At 36.1% G+C, this 16790-nt stretch overlaps 1 protein-coding gene across 2 annotated transcripts in view; it reads left to right on the forward strand.

Annotated features, from left to right (window-relative positions):
• PDS5A (PDS5 cohesin associated factor A) overlaps positions 1 to 16585 on the forward strand; it is a 92929-nt gene extending 76344 nt beyond the window's left edge. The window contains exons 29-33 of one of the 2 annotated variants that reach the window (XM_087827754.1): positions 1907 to 1969; positions 2967 to 3112; positions 4110 to 4218; positions 7320 to 7672; positions 13935 to 16585. In XM_087827754.1, the coding sequence (XP_087683880.1) occupies positions 1907 to 1969; positions 2967 to 3112; positions 4110 to 4218; positions 7320 to 7672; positions 13935 to 13938 (675 nt within the window). In that variant the 3' untranslated portion in view covers positions 13939 to 16585. Of the gene's footprint in view, positions 1 to 1906; positions 1970 to 2966; positions 3113 to 4109; positions 4219 to 7319; positions 7677 to 13934 lie in introns of those variants that run through there. The other variant, XM_087827757.1, reaches the window with a different exon arrangement.
• The last annotated feature ends 205 nt before the right edge of the window (positions 16586 to 16790 follow it).

The raw sequence follows: 16790 nt of genomic DNA on the forward strand, positions 1-16790 counted from the left end.
GAAATGGGAGCTTGTTTTCCAGAGCCCTGAACAATATCATTCTCACCTGACAGAGCCGGACAATACAAATCAGGCTTTTTAGGGTGTTCTTAAGTGAGCTTTTCTGCCCGGACATTTCTAGTATGTAATGTTTGATACAGTGTGAATATATATACACACATACATATCATTATATATATGAAATAAAAAAGTTAGAATTAATGGAATTGGTCTTGACAATTGATAGATTTGGATTCTAATCAACCACTTCTAATTTGAGAGACTAGACAAGTTAACTCTTTTAAGCCTCAGTCTCTTCATCTCTGAAATTCAAATGATACTGATCTATGAACAATTACTAGTATGATAATACATTTATTCTGCAATCAGCAAGTTGATTTTGTGTAAATAAGTTTTCCAGCTAACTCAAGCTCCTTTAAGTTTCTCTAGCTTTTTTAATTAGTCATACCAAGGCGAGAAAGAATATTGAGTAGTGAACATTTTTCTTTTGACTATTTCCTTTAATAATGATTTAGTATTAACATTTTATAAAACTTTTTTTAATTCTTTATTTCCTGCTTCAAGGTGGTATTTTGAAGTTTAACTTTCCTGTGCTTTGTTTAAAAAACAGAATTCTAAACATTTTTAATTGGAAAAAATACAGCATTTAAAATTTTACACATTTTTAAACCTGAAGATATACTTCAGATTACACACACACACACACACACACACACACTGTATTTTACAGAAGAATATTCCAGGAAATGGAGCTTCCTACTTTGAATACCATACTTTGATAAAAATTTTAATCAGATTTTCTATAATGATTTAATATTTGGCATTTACTGTGCCTGGATTTTGATAGGAATAATAAGGATTGCAAAGTTATTTGCCCTTTAATTGAATTTACTCACCTTCACATTCTTAACTGAGCTCTTGCATTTATTTTATTGTTGACCCAGGACTGTCATGCCTGGAATAGTACCCAAATAGAATCTTCGTACAATAGTGATAAAGAATTAAATTGTTTTGTCACTACACATAATTTTAATAGTTTTTTATTTGATATTTGAAACTTAGTGTTTTTAGCTTTCTTAATAATAACTTGGGTTTTTTCTGTTTCCAGTGAGCAATTTTCCTCATTTCTTTTTCTGATATATTGCTTTGAATCTGATATAAATTGAAACACTAGAAAACTAGACATATTAAGATAGTGAGCCTAGTAAAGCTATAGTATATCTTCATGAATAAAATAAATGAACTTTGGTGCCTAGACTTTGTAACATTTATTTTAGTGACATAAAGCCTTTGTGCAAAAAGAAAAACAGATACAGCTTTGCCTAGAACACATGCCAAAAGTGGCTTTATGGGCACATTTAAGCCCTCTGTTCTTTCCTGTAACACTAATGTGATGGGAAACATAATAAAAGAAAAAAATTACTTTACAAACTAGTGAACTACTTGATTGTAGTAAATCATTTTGTTTCTGTGACACCATTATGGTTTATTTGTATGCTATTCCCAGGATATTAGAGAGACACCAAAGTATCAAATTTGAACTCTAGATATAATTTTCAGAAAGGTGTCTTCGGTGTCCACATTTGGTTTAATTCATTTAGTAGCTAGTCAGGGTCACAGCTGCCAAAGAACGTTATACATTGTAATTCACTTAATTATAATTTGGTCGTGTATTTACCCTTTTGGTTTGGACAAAATCAAAATATGAAAAAATGCAATAAGATTTAAGTAATTTATTTCAGACATTTGCCTATGTCTTATGTGCCATTGATTTAATTTTAAAGCTAGACTTATGGTATGGTTCATTAAATATGCTTTATTTGATTAATTGATAGGTAAGCACAAATGTAATAAAAATACATATGTTCACTTTGGGGTGTTTTTTGGGGTTTTGTTTTTTTTATAGGACTTCTGTAATGACAAGAGTTACATTTCAGAAGAGACAAGAGTACTTCTGTTAACAGGAAAGGTATGTCCTAGAAAATCTGGGTATCTTTGTTTCCACGTGTATATTACTTTTGATACTCTTAGAATCATTAACCGTCCCCCAGATTTTATAGTTCCTGATCTTAGGGATCATGTTGTGGATCGTGGTGTCTAAAGCATTTGTCGTCTCAGGCTTTTTTTTTTTACTCCTCACCCAAGATATTTTTTCCATTGCTTTTCAAAGAGAGTGGAAGGGGGAGGGAGTGGAAGAGGGAGAGGGGGAGGAGGGGAGAAAGAAACATCGATGTGAGAGAGACATGTGCCTCCCGCACATGCCCCGTCCAGGGCTGGGGATCAAGCCTGCAACGGAAGTACATGCCCTTGGCTAGAATCGAACCTTGGACCCTTCAGTCCTCTGGCTGATGCTCTAATCACGGAGCCAAACTGGCTAGGTTATCTCTTGGGCTTTTTTTGCTATGAACCACGCTTTTGAATTTGATCAGGTGTTCCCATCAATCTTGATTCTAAAGATTAGAATCCACAAAGCAGATTTTCCTGAAAATTAGTATAATAAATTAGGTGTGTAAGGTAAAGAGAAGAAATAATTTTAAAATATTAATGAATTAGATAATTTATATTCTATAAAAGTAATATGACATCTAAAAGAGCAAAAGTAAATTTAATTTTTGATCAACACTATCTGAACTATTACGATAGACACTCAATAGTTTATTTGTAATACATATTATTATGTATTATATTCATGTTATATTATATTCATATTATATTCAGTGTGTTTTGGGGCACTTTTATTTCAATTGTGCAATAGGGAATAATTAGAGATACATAATACTTATGACTTGTAATTATTGATTTAAGATGAAAGTTTTATAGAATTATCATTTCTAACAAATTTAGGATTAACTTTCTAAAATAACAATTCCTTGGCTTAAGCTAAACAATATTTCTTACATTTGCCTAAATTTATATGTATTCTTTTCAGTAAGGTATAAAATAACATATGTATGTTTAATTTTTAGCCAAAACCTACTGGAGTATTAGGTGCGGTAAACAAGCCTTTATCAGCAACGGGAAGGAAACCATATGTTAGAAGCACTGGAGCTGAGACTGGAAGCAATATTAATGTAAATTCAGAGCTGAACTCTTCAACCGGAAATCGATCAAGGTCATTTTTTTTCCCCAGTTGTTTTTGTTACTGTCACTCACAACTCAGTTCATCTTTCAATTTTTTCCTAAAGCACTGTATCACAAAAATAGACTTTAGGAAATATTTTGGTACAAAATAGTAGTGCTAAAGTAGCACTAATGATGTAAATTAATGTAAAATGCTGTAAATACTACAGCATTTTAAATGTGTATAAAGTTAAATGGAAAAACAAGGATTTATAATGTAACTAATTCACATGGAAATGTTTTATATATCTATGTATGAAATTTTAACTCTTATGAAAATATGAAAATTCTTAAATAAATTGAATTTATATGCATGAGCTGAGTAAAAATAACCTTTCCACTTAAAAAATATTCCTGTTTATTTTAACATGTCAAACATTTACTATTGTAGCTACTGCATAAAAATTTCCACCTGACTACTCTTAGCAACATTAAATATTGTGGTTTTAAAGATTTTATTCTTATCGAAATTTTAAGAATAAACTCAACTGGTGGTGTTTTAAAACATTTTTATCAATAGAACCCTAAAATATAGTATACATTAATGTGAAATCTGTTGTTTATGGAGATGGTGGGGCTCAATCACATCCCCTGTGGCCTCTTACAGCCTCCACCTTTGCAGAACATTAGGAACACAGACTGGAAACAACTATACTGTGATCTATCATTGTATTTTTGTTTTGTTTTAGTGTTTTTCACCCCCAAGAGATAGGCTTAGAATAGTTGTGTTATTTTTTTTCTTGGCAACTAATCTTTCTCTCAGGTGGTTTTAGGTAGCCATTTCTGTCTTACATTGGTTAAGGTTAAATGGAAATCAATAACACAATATGATAGACCAGTGTGAGTGGTCTCTAACCACAAATCTGAATCTTATAAACATTGCTTCTTCTAAACCAGCCTTAGCCTTGGTTTCTTTATTAGTATAGTGAGAAAACAAACTTTCTATTCATGTGGTGACATAAAAAAAGCTTTGGTTTATTTTTCAACAGGGAACAGAGTTCAGAGGCAGCAGAAACTGGAGTTAGTGAAAATGAAGAGAACCCTGTGAGAATTATTTCTGTCACACCTGTAAAGAATATTGACCCAGTAAAGAATAAGGTAAATCTTAAAGTTTAACAAGTGGATTTCTCCCATGATGACTCTTATTACAAATTTCATGGTAGGGACAAGAATCCCACAGTAAGAGGTTAATATATACTACATATTATTACAAGTGTGTATACCACCCCTTGCTATATTTAGTGTGCTTCCACTCTCCAAAAAAGGTTCTGCCCACAGCTGCTGACTTCATTTTACAGGAGTTTATGTGGTCACCCATAAGGGTAACCCACACTGCTTCTCCCAACACCTTGAAAGAAAAGGATTTGAGTTTTTGAAATCTTACTTTCAAAAGTTTATTGACTCCTGCCAGGGTCAACATCATTTTGTTTCTATTATATTTTTAAAAGTTAAATTTATGAATTAACCCTTTATAATGTGTTTGCATTTTTGTTTAATACCTGCATTCTTTGCTGTTGACCTTTTAACTACAGCATCCAATTTTCTTAACAATTTTTTGGTAGGATAGAAAGGAGTATAATATTGGTAGGAGCATCAGATGCACCTGAGTCTGAATCCTGGCTCTGCTCCTCACTGGCTCTGTGTTTACTTGGGCAGATTGCTTGACTTCTAAGCTTCCATCCAACTGTAGAATGTAATTAATAGCATTCCTCAGTAAGAATCACATGAAAATACTATTGTTTTTCTTCACACAGGTTATATTCTTGACATACTTATCTTTGTATTACCCACCGTATATTTATGGTATTTATCAAATATTTTAGGAATCGCCTTTGGGGACTTAAAATATAGGACTATACAGTTATGCCACAGTAGCTGAATTTTTCCTATCCAGATTCATTATCTGAACTTAAACTAAATGGGTAAAGATACATTTTTATTTTAATGTTTTTCAATTACAGTTGATATTCAGAAACATTTTATATTAGTTTCAGGTGTATGGCAGTGTACAGTGGTTGGGCATTTATGTAGTTTACAAAGTGATCCCCCCAGGGATACATTTTAGATCAGTCTCTCATCCAAACTCTTGCCATTTGCTATATGATATTCACTATGTCCATGGATTTCACTAACAAGGAACCTCTCACTGTCAAAACTCTTGGAACTCAGAAAGCAATCGATTTTAATATTGCTGGATCCTTGTATAGAATTAAACAGTCATAATGTAAACAAATTTAGATGCAAAATTGCATGCTGCCACAGACATTCAGTGAAACATACAGTACATATTAAGACATGGTACAGATACAAGTGTATATCAAGTCAAAAAGCTATCCATAATCTTTCCAGCCTCTTCTGTAAAATTCTATATAAAATAAACTGGACATTAAATTCTAATTTCTGAGAGACTAAAATGTTACATTCTGATTGATCTATAATAATATATTGTTCCAAACTGTTACTTTAACTCTTTCACATTTCCAAAGAATGCTTTAACAAATTTCACTATAGTCTGAAGCGGGGACAGGTTGGTCGTATTTTGGCAAAAGTCTGATAGACTCCTTGTCAGATCTCCCATAAGTTGATGTGGTCATTTCTTTTTAGGGTCTGGTCCTCGGTCTTGTAGGCTCAAAAAACTATATTGTTAGTATACTAAAAGAGGATAAAAATCTAAGGGAATGTTTCTTGCTAGCCAGTTTTTCAAAGAGTTTGATTCATAAACCAGTTTTTTAGTTATATATATGAACATATTCAGCAGACTGAATATGCATGGTTACAAATTGGCACATTCTCTCCTGTTACGTTCTCTATGAGGGAAATCAGATTGAAATATGAAGGATGAATAAGGGAGATGGTTAAAAGAAGAACCAAGACACACCTGTGGATTAGGGCAAACAGTATTGCCAGTGCCATCCTTTAGGAATCTCCTCTGTTGTTGTTAATCCTTAGGACATGTTAAGAAACCCAATTTTTTAAAGTGCTAATAAAGTCGTTGAAGAGAACAAACATAATTCAAATTACTTTTTTTAAAAAAATTCTCACCCAAGGATATGTTTTGGGGGGACAGGGGTTTGGAGAAGAGAGCCCGAGAGATACACTGATGTGAGAGAAACAGTGATTAAAATTATAATTGATTCCTAAATATCATTTATATAAAGGTCACTTTCATTCTGAAAACTATTGTTCCTCCTACAGAATATTGTCTCTTATATTAAAATGGGATTTATTACTTTAAACATTCTAGATACATGTAATATGTATGCTAAACTAGGACAAAAATATTTTCAGAAAAAGTAGAAACTTAATGATCAGTGTTACAATAAGAAGAGACAGAAGTTTGGCCCGGCCAGGTGTGGCTCAGCGGTTGAGCGTTGACCTAGGATCCAGGCAATCGGGGTTCGATTCCCAGTCAGGGCACATGCCCCGGTTGTGGGCTCGATCAGTGACTCTCTCATCATTGATGTTTCTCTCTTTCTTCCTCTCCTTTCCTCTCTCTGAAATCAATAAAGATATATTTAAAAAAAAAAAAAAGAGAGACAGAAGTTTGAATGAGGAGTGAGAAATTAAAGAGGTTTGTGTTGCAAAACTACAAAGATAATTGTAGGTAGGTGCATTGTAGAGAAAAAAATAGCATATTGAATTATGAAAACATGCTCCTCTCTTTTGAAAAGTGATAAATGTAGAGTATATTGTCAATAAAAAGGATCTTTTCAGCTGAGTCGGCGTGGCTCAGCGGTTGAGCATCAACGTATGATCCAGGAGATCAGGGTTCGATTCCCAGTCAGGGCACATGTCCGGGTTGTGGGCTCAGTCCCCAGTGGGGGGTGTGCAGGAAACAGCCCATCCATGACTCTCATCATTGATGTTTCTCTCTCTCCCCCCCTTTCCCTTCTCTCTGAAATCAATAAATACTTTAAGACCTTTTCATTTAGAATGGGTGTGATAGAAAACTGAGATTTCTGTTTTATGTATACTGCCTATGCATTTTTAATAAGCATTTATTGAGTACATTATATGTGTCAAGCACACATTCAAATCTCTACCCTCAAGGAGTTTACATTCCTCCTGGGCTACAAGTAGTTAACAAGAAGCCCTGGAATCCCAACTCCTTTAAAATACTTTCAGAATACTTTCTTTCTAGTACAAATTATTGACATTTAAAGAATTTGTGTTTATAGAATTGTTTTGTGCTCTTTTAGGAGATTAATTCTGATCAAGCTACCCAGGGCAACATCAGCAGTGACCGAGGGAAGAAAAGAACAGTAACAGCAGCTGGTGCAGAGAATATCCAACAAAAAACAGATGAGGAAGTAGATGAATCGGGAACACCTGCCCCTTCAAAGCCCAGGAGAGGACGTCGACCCAAGTCTGAATCTCAGGGCAATGCAACCAAAAATGATGACATAAGTAAACCTCTTAGCAAGGGAAGGAAGAGAGCCGGGGGCACTCAGGAAAGCCCCGGGGGTCTGGAAGCAGGTAACGCCAAAGCACCCAAACTGCAAGACATGGCCAAAAAGGCAGCACCAGCAGAGAGGCAGATTGACTTACAAAGGTAACTAACCTATTCTTTCTGAACTTTTAACTCTACTTAGTGTGTGTCAGTCACCCCAGACGCAGGCATTCAGGAGTATAAACAGCTCTTGGTTTTCCTGAGGAGGTTCTGATGGCATTTGTTTTGATTTCATATCCTCCAGGACATCAATTTGAAGAGAGATCTCCTTTTTTCCTTTGGTCACTTTTTAATTAGGATATGATATTTTGCCATTTCTGTAAATCAGCAAGGACAATATAATCTTTTGCTTAGTGTTCTTCACATACTTGCACCAGGTTTACTTAAAATAAATGGCAACCCTTTAGATATAAAAGTACCAGAATGGAGAAATAGTCCTGACACATGAACAAGGTATATTCCTACTCTTTAATTCCTCTTGTTAATTTTAATGTAAATCAACAACTGACCTCTCCCCCAATGAAATGACCTCACAAGATACTTGTCTTTGATCATTCATGGGCTGGAATTTCAGATTTTCCACAATGGAACAGTAGAGCCCCAGTTGGAGACCTAGAAGTTGGCCCCTCCCATACTTGGCCTGTAATTTGACCTTAGCCCTCCCCCTGTCTTTTTCCCTGTATACCTGTACTTAACTCATCTCTCCATGAATCGGGTGTAAGCATCTGAGTTTCTTTTAGGAAAGAGCCAGCTTTTGTCATCTCAGGCTACTCCCACCACCCTGCTTCAGTATTTTTATAAAGTTCAATCTTGCTGAGGCCTATCTGTAAGTACATTGTAAAAATTATCATTTATGAAATTCTGAAGTTTGGAGCTATTAAAGTTTCTTGTATTTTAAGGAGGCAGCCAATCAGTGACTCTCATCGAGATTTCTCGCTCTCTGTCCCTCTCCCTTCTTCTCTTGGAAATCAATAAAAACATATTTATAAATAAATAATAAAATGCCTTGCACAGAATAAATGCTCAATTATTATAACCATTGTTCTGAATTTTAGTTGCTTTACCCCTTAATACACTTTTCGGGTACAAAAAAGTAGAACAGTTTCCTTGGAGATTGCCAGACTTCTGTAAAGGGTTTCGAGAATTCTAGCCATTCCTCACCTACACAAAATAGTACTTGGTCATCACACAGAGGCCACCTGAGCGACCTGACCTTACCTCACCTCTCCTTGGCTGTCCATTTACCACATAACCAAAATAGTCAGGTGAAATACCTCAGTAGTAAGCAGACCTTGTCTCTGAATTAGGTTATTGTAAAACCCAGTGTTATACTTTTAGCTACACCATATGCCCCAACATCATTAAACAAACATTACATGTCAGATTGATTTTGATTTAAAATGGCACTGGACCTTTTTAAAAACCTTAAAATGTCTTTTTTTTTTTTTTTAAGAGTGAAAAAGCACCTTAGAAGTCTTAAGTATACCACTTAGTAGATCAGTGGGCAGTGTGTTATTCAAAATACAGAATTCTGCCCTGTCAGCATGGCTCAGCTGTTGAGCATCAACCTATGATCCAGATCTAGGTTTGATTCCCAGTCAGGGCACATGCCCAGGTTGCGGTCTCCATCCCCAGAAGGGGTTGTGCAGGAGGCAGCCCATCAATGACTCTCTCATCATTGATGTTTCTATCTCTCCCTCCCCGAGCTTCCTCTCTCTCTGAAATCAATAAAAATATATTTAAATATATATACAGAATTCTTTGATGGTTTTATAATCTCAGTGAAGTTAGATGGTTAAGTAAGGTGTTCATAATAACATTAAATTACACTAATTCAATAAAATAGATCCAACATTTGGCACACATATTTCAGAAACTTCTGATTAAATTATTGATTGCTAATTCATGATTAACACATATAGAAGTTCTTTCTGAAACTTTTTCCTAAGCTTCCTTTTGTCTTCTCCATTCTTTTCTGACCCTAATATACAACTCTGCCCTTAATTTTGACATCACCTTAGGCTTAGAATCCTGATGAACTATTCAGCAAAACCTAACTTACTCCAGAAACTCTGTATTGCTTACAATATCCCCTTGCATAGAATTGAATGGATTATAGGCACATCAGTATTGCTCCTGTACTTCCCATTCACTCTTAACAAACACTTAAGGCCCTGCCAGGTAGTTCAGTTGGTTAGAGCATCGCCCTGATATGCCAGGATTGCAGGTTCGATCCCCGGTCAGGGCACAAACAAGAATCAGCCAATGAATGCATAGAGGATGGAACAACAAATTGATGGTTCCCTCTCCCTCCGTCCCTCCCTTCCTCCCCCCCCCCACGCGCCCTTCTTCTCTCTCAAATCAATAAATATTTTAAATTTTTAAAAAAACACTTTAGTGATTAGAGTATTAGACATTGGCAGTACAAAATTATTCAAGATGGATAGCTTCTTGCCCTCAAAAGAATATAGTTCCCCAGCTTGTCAACTCCAGAAGAGAACAGATAACTTTCAGTTTAAGTCTATTGACTGATACAGTAAAATTGTAAGAACTATTTGTTTGTTTGTTTTTGTTTTTAATCTTCACCTGAGGATATTTTTTCCATTACTTTTCAGAGAGAGTGGAAGGGGGAGAGAGAAACATTGATGTGAAAGAGACACATCGACTATTTGCCTCCCAGCAGATCGAGCCTGCAACCAAGGCATATGTCCCTGGCTGGAATTGAACCTGGGACCCTTCAGTCCACAGGCCAACGCTCCATCCACTGAGCCAGACTGACTAGGACAAGAATTATTTTTATAATTACTACGTAAAACGGAATGAAATTCTGATACATGCTACAATATGTATAAGTTTTAAGGATATTAATTAATGCTAAGTGAAATCAGCCAGACCAAAAAGGACAAATACTGTATCATCCCACTTATAGGAGGTGCCTAGAGAAGTCAGATTCATAGAGACAGACAAGAGCTTCTGCTCTGGCCACATCTGTCTCCACAGTAACATCTGCAAAGAGCCTTTCCTCCTGATGTTACCCTAATCATCTTTACTCCATGTACTTCTTTGTAAATCTTAGTACAGGATCTCCTCAAAGTAGCTAGTCTCTATACCTTATGCTAATACCAACCTCTGGAAAACTCACCCAGTTTTATTACTTGGTATTTATATTATATCTTATTATATGATTCTTAAAACTTACTAAATAATTAATGAAAATCATTTTTGAGGCCCTAGGATATGCCAGTTATAGTCTAGATGCTTTGTTACTTCATTTAATCCTTCAGCCCTATTAAGTAGAACTTTTTTATTTTTTAAATGTTTTTTATTGATTTTGAGAGAGGGGGGAAGGAAGAAGGATAGAGAGAAACATCTATGAGCCTGGCCGGGCGTGGCTCAGCGGTTGAGCATCGGCCTTGGATCCAGGAGATCGAGATTCAATTCCTGGTCAGGGCACATGCCCGGGTTGTGGGCTCAATCCCCAGTTGGGGGCATGCAGGAGGCAGCCAATCAGTGACGACTGTCTTATCATTGATGTTTCTCTCTCTCTCACTCTCCCTTCCTCTCTCTGAAATCAATAAAGATATGTTTTAAATATATATATGTTTAAAAAAAGAAAGAAATATTTATGAGAGGAAACATCATTGATTGGCTCCCTCCTGCACATCCCCTACTAAGGATTGAGCCCACAACCTGGGCATGTGCCCTGACCGGGAATCAAACCATGACCAAACACCAGCTGAGTTAAGTGGAACTCTTGATAAATGGTAGCCTCTGAGCCATTTTAATACCACAACCATTACTTATAATAGTGTGGCAAGTGCTAAGCCCTCTAGAATTCCTCTACAACATTAGGTAAACAATACTTTTCGTATGATTCCTACTTATATAATTTATTTACTGACTCAAGGATGGATATTTTATTCTACCAAACATGGATAGTATGTATACAAAAATTTACTGGCATAGATTTTGCTTTTGTTTTTTTTCCCCAGTCCTCACCCAAGGATATTTTTTTCCATTGACTTTCAGAGAGAGTGGAAGGGAGGGAAAGAGAGAGAGAGAGAGAGAGAAACATCGATTGGTAGTCTCCCACACGAGCCCTGACCGGGGCTGGGGAATCGAGCCTGCAACCGAGGTATGAGCCCTTGGCTGGAATCTAACCTGGGACCCTTCAGTCCGCTGGCTGACGCTCTGAGCCACTAGGGCTAGGTTTTACTTCTTAATCTGGGAGTTGATGCTGAGCAATTAGAATTTTTAGATCCCTTTGGATTTTTGCAGTAAATGTATTTTATCCCCTTAGCTATTGTGTCTTCATGTGTATGTTCCAATAAATATTCCTGTTTACATTTTGAGCTGCATTTGGTAGTGTTAACTTCTTGTGAGAAAATTCCTTGAATTCACTCTATACTTTTATAAAAATCAGCCATTTGTATAAGTACGGTCAGGAAACAGTATCTGAACAACTGGACAATTAATGTTGGCTTTCTGAGTTTTGGATGAAAGATTGATAATTATTTAAGTTATTTAGTTCACTTTTTTTTTTTTTTTACGTTTTTAAGCTGTTATCCAAATGGTAAACAATTCCAAACATTTTGCATTAAAAATGTGTTTTTATAGGTTTGCTGATTCTTTAATATATATGTAAGTGTATATGTATATATTGTTTTATTGATTTCAGAGAAAGGAGGGGAGAGAGCGATAGAAACATCAGTGATGAGAGTCATTGATCGGCTGCCTCCTGCATGCCCCCTGCTGGGGATTGAGCTCACAACCCGGGCATGTGCCCTGACCAGGAATCAAACCTCTATCTCCTGGGTCATAGGTCGACATTCACCTGCTGAGCCACGCCGGCCAGGTGGTCTGCTGATTCTTGAGGATGTTTTGTTTACACTTAAGGCCAAATTCTTCCACACCAGTGGAGAAACAGTCCTTAAACTTGGGACTTCTGTGGAAACTGTAAATTTAAAGGAAATTCCCTATAGGATAACATTACAATTTTCCCATCTTTGGATTAATACGTTTCGCTTAGCAGGCTTAGTGTGGCGTGTTCGAGAATCTTGGGATTTCTATTCTTTTAAGCAAAGAATTTCCTGATCTCCTGTGCTTATTTGTATGTTGAGAAAGTTTTCTCACATCACATGGGTTCATATCTTAAAATTAAAGTAACCCCTAAGTGTGTATCCTCATGTATTAAACAACTGTATATCAGTTTGATATGATTATTCTTTTAGTAACAAACGAATTTTTATCAAAATGATATGAAATGTTTCAGAAGCCAAGTGCTCGGAAGTGATGGAGATTCACTTTGGGACATAGAATCCAGTCCAGGAAATTCTTTCAGTGAGCTGGATCGTTTAAAAGTGTGAGAGAGCAGCCAGGAAGAGACTAGGACTCAGAGCTAGTAAAGGAAAGCTTCCTCAAGGTGCAGCAGGCAGCTTGTAGAGGATCCTTTATATCATATTGTTAAACCTATCTTGTATAAAATCACAAGTTAATAACCCCTGTAAGAATCCTAATCACCTAGCCCTTTTCTGAAAGCATTGGTATTTTGTGATATGTATATGTAGTGGGGTTTGGGAATATAAGTAAACAACTCCCTTACTTTTCTCTCCCAAGTTTGAAGTTGTTGAGGAGACACAGTCTTAATGCTGATACGGCTGATTTCAAATGTGGACTAATGTAGGCCAGGTGGCTGTTACTGCCTTGCCCTTAAATTGAACAACTTCAGGCTAACCAGAATCACCTTTTGGGAGCAAAAGAGAACAAGTCTAGTTGAGGCCAAGCCCTGCGTGCCCTGTTCCTCTCTTGCTCCTTCACCTATTAGATGGGCCTTTCCTCCTCCCAGAAAGGAGGGGCAGGTGGGGGGAGAAGAGAAAGACCGTGCCCCACTCCTCCATGCCTCCAGAGCCTGGGGGACTCCTAACTTAAGAGAATTAAGCGACATTTTCTTCTCTATTCTTTTAGTATACTAAAATATCTGTTTACCCAGTTCAGGAGTCAGAACTTATTTTGCTGCTTATAAATTTATTTTGCCATAGTATCCAGTAACTTTTCTTCCATAACAATATTTTGAAAGTATTAGTAAAAAGGACAATTATTTCAAATAATAGCTTTTATTTTGTTCTATTGTTGTAAGCATATTGGGCATTGGGTAGCAGCACTGAATGGTTGAAAAACTTCCTCACTGGCATTTAGTTTTTATATAGTTTAGGGAAAGGTTCCTTAAACCAAGTAAAGTCTCAGGGGAAAAGTGAAAAATAATATTTTCAGATTTTAGCTTATAACTATAGAAATGAAATAATCCATTTTTTTTTTCATGTTCACATATTTTCTAACTTTACTTTCTTCTGTTCCTATCCCCAAGGTAAAAAGAAAACTCATTTGCAAAGGGAGAAAATGAAGGCCAAACAGAAGCATCTCCAGCTTCTGCAAACACTTGGATTCAAAATGTCCCTGAACAGAAAAGAAGTTAACTTCAGAAGACACACTTTCTGCCTTGAAAACTGAAAGAAACTATTACTTCCTTTTCTCATGACCAGTCCTCTGATGGAAATGTACAGCAGAAACTCTTGAGAGAGGCTAAAAGCAACTCTGTTCTACCCTCCCCCAGACTTTTCTTATGAAAAGTCAATAATTAAGCAAATTGCTTAACACTTGGTTCCAGTTCCTGCATATCTGGAGTTTAAAGGCATAAATACACCATTAATTTCCATGCTGCATTTTTTATGTTAAAGAAAGTAACAGGATGTCCTTACACTGACACTGAAAATTCATCAGTTTTAGAGCCAGGAATTCCCCTGTTACAAAGAAAAAAGTAGAAGTCTACTGAATTAATTTTTTAGAAGAAAAGAGATCAGATGAAATATTTGTTTTTCCTTTTGGAAACTTTTATGTATAATTCTTTCTGCCTGCCTACTTTTCTGCAAAAATGAGATGTACAGATTTCCGTTCCCTGCTATGAAAAGTGATGTGGTGGCGATTTTATAAATGTTGCTTTCTGATTTTTATCAGAGTGAGAAAATAATTAAAATTATTGTTGATTTCATATCACTTCATATTTTGATTTCCCCCTCCATTTTAGTTTAATATAATTTGCAATAAATGTACATATTATTGTTTCATAAAGCATATCATTTAAAAATGGTTTTTACTCCTGTGATTATGTTGGAATATTTGGAATTTTAAAGGAGTAAAGACTGTCCAGCATTTGGTTTTATAATGTTTGTCACCAGATTTTTATTGATGTAAAAAAAAGTCAGTTTTTTAAAACAGTTGGACTTGGGCAGCTCTGTAAGGAACGTTGGAGGTGTTTAGGATTGCGATCAGTTTTCAGCATTGTGCTATTGGGAAAGAAGTGTTTTGCTTTTGTCTGGCAGTCTGGGCTCAGTTTTAATGTTTATTTTAGAAGACAACTGTTGCATCAATATATTGTTTCTTGGCATTGTTCAGCATAGGTAATGTGTGCACTTTTGTGTACACATAATCATATTTAAGTTTTTTGCATAAAATAAATGCTTCTAGATGTCATATGGTAGTCTTTTTTAATCTTTTTATCATGTTTTCTTGTGAAATTTTTTATGTGAAAGGGCTAAAGTCATTAAAAAAACATGATTACAGTCAACTCTCCATTATCTATATAAAATAGTGACTATGCCTCAGGTTTTGAATTTTGCAGTAATCGTTAACTTAATGAAGGCATATTGTAAGAAGTAAATCAGGAGAAACTAAAAATTTGTTCTTTCTCACACTCGAGCTAGAGCCTGCCCCCCTCCTCCACTTCAGGCTCTTTCCCAAAGCCCTAGCCAAATGTCACTCAGCTTCCTCACGCATCCCTGGTGGGGGTTGGAGTACATAAACAATTCTGCATTAGAACTTGGTCTTGATAGGCTGTGGCCTCCATGGGATGAACAGTGAACATGAGCTGTGTCCAAAAAGCATGATTATGTTAAATGTGAAATTTACTGGTAGTAAATGTCACTTATGTTCTCATAGATAATCAAGAGTTGGCTGCATATTGACTGAATGAAAAATGGGTAATTCTTTTAAATATGCATATATACACACATTTAGGCATCAGATGGTGGTTAGGGAACAGTGGATGCCAGTGATAGAAAAATATCTTAAGAGGGCAGAAAAAGCCCTACTCTTCCTTATTGCCTCTTTTTATAACCCTTTAGAAGTAACGTATAAAATATTGCCTCCGACATGCTGAAAAAAATATCTATGCATAAGCATCAGAGAAGTCCCTCAAGCAATCAGTGGGCGTGTTTTGTTTAGAAAGATTTTAACATTCTCTTAGCATCAGACAACTTGATTCTTAATGCCATGAATTTGTCACCAATGAAAAGCACACTGGTAGGGACCTCCTTTCTCTCCACTCCTGTCGTTGAATTTCTCAGCGTCACAGCTGACTGGATTACCTAGTGGTGTCCTGTTTAACAGCGAAGCGGAACCATTTGCATCAGCGATGGCTGCTGAGACTTTTGCAGGAGCGGAGCTCACTAGAACGATCTGGTCCACAAACGGCCGTACATGGCCCACCCCGATTCTGTAATACCATGCAAGTGTCTGACACTAAGGGAAGGGACAGGGGGCTGGTGGAGAGATTGAGCTGATGGGGAGGGACTTGTGTAAGGGAAGTTTGTCAGTTTTCCTTTGAAAAAGGAAAAAGTAAAATCCCTTAGGAATTTGGTATTTACATCTCAGAGAAATACAACACAAAGTGCAGACTTATCTTTGAGACTTAATGTTAATTAACCCTTTGTGTCTAGTTTGAAGCTTCTTGTATTTGTCTAAAACTACAAGCCAGAATTTTGTATCTCCTTTGATAAAAAGTGTGTATAATGTAAAGTAGTTTTGCATATTATTGTGCTGCACATGGGCTGAATTTTTAAAATTTTTTTAAAGACTTGAAGCAGAACCTTGTAATTTGTGTAAATGACACGTGTAAAATCCTACCATAAAATGCTAAAAAAATATGCATTGTTTCAAATAAAATCAAGAAATGCAGCATTATATAGTAGTGTGGAGACCTGAATATTCCTGTATCTCCTGGTATGTCACAAGTTGGTGAAATGTCTTTGTATATTTTCTGTTTAGATTCTGGAGCCTACAGATCTTCCTAAGAAATCAAATGCCACCTTCAAACTTTAGTGACTGAGGGGAGAGCATAGTAGATGATAGATTCTGATGCACATTTGGGAAACTTTAGAAGCTGTTT

The sequence above is a fragment of the Miniopterus natalensis genome, chromosome 1, assembly GCF_054644295.1.
Source record: "Miniopterus natalensis isolate mMinNat1 chromosome 1, mMinNat1.hap1, whole genome shotgun sequence".
Lineage (NCBI taxonomy): Eukaryota > Metazoa > Chordata > Mammalia > Chiroptera > Miniopteridae > Miniopterus > Miniopterus natalensis.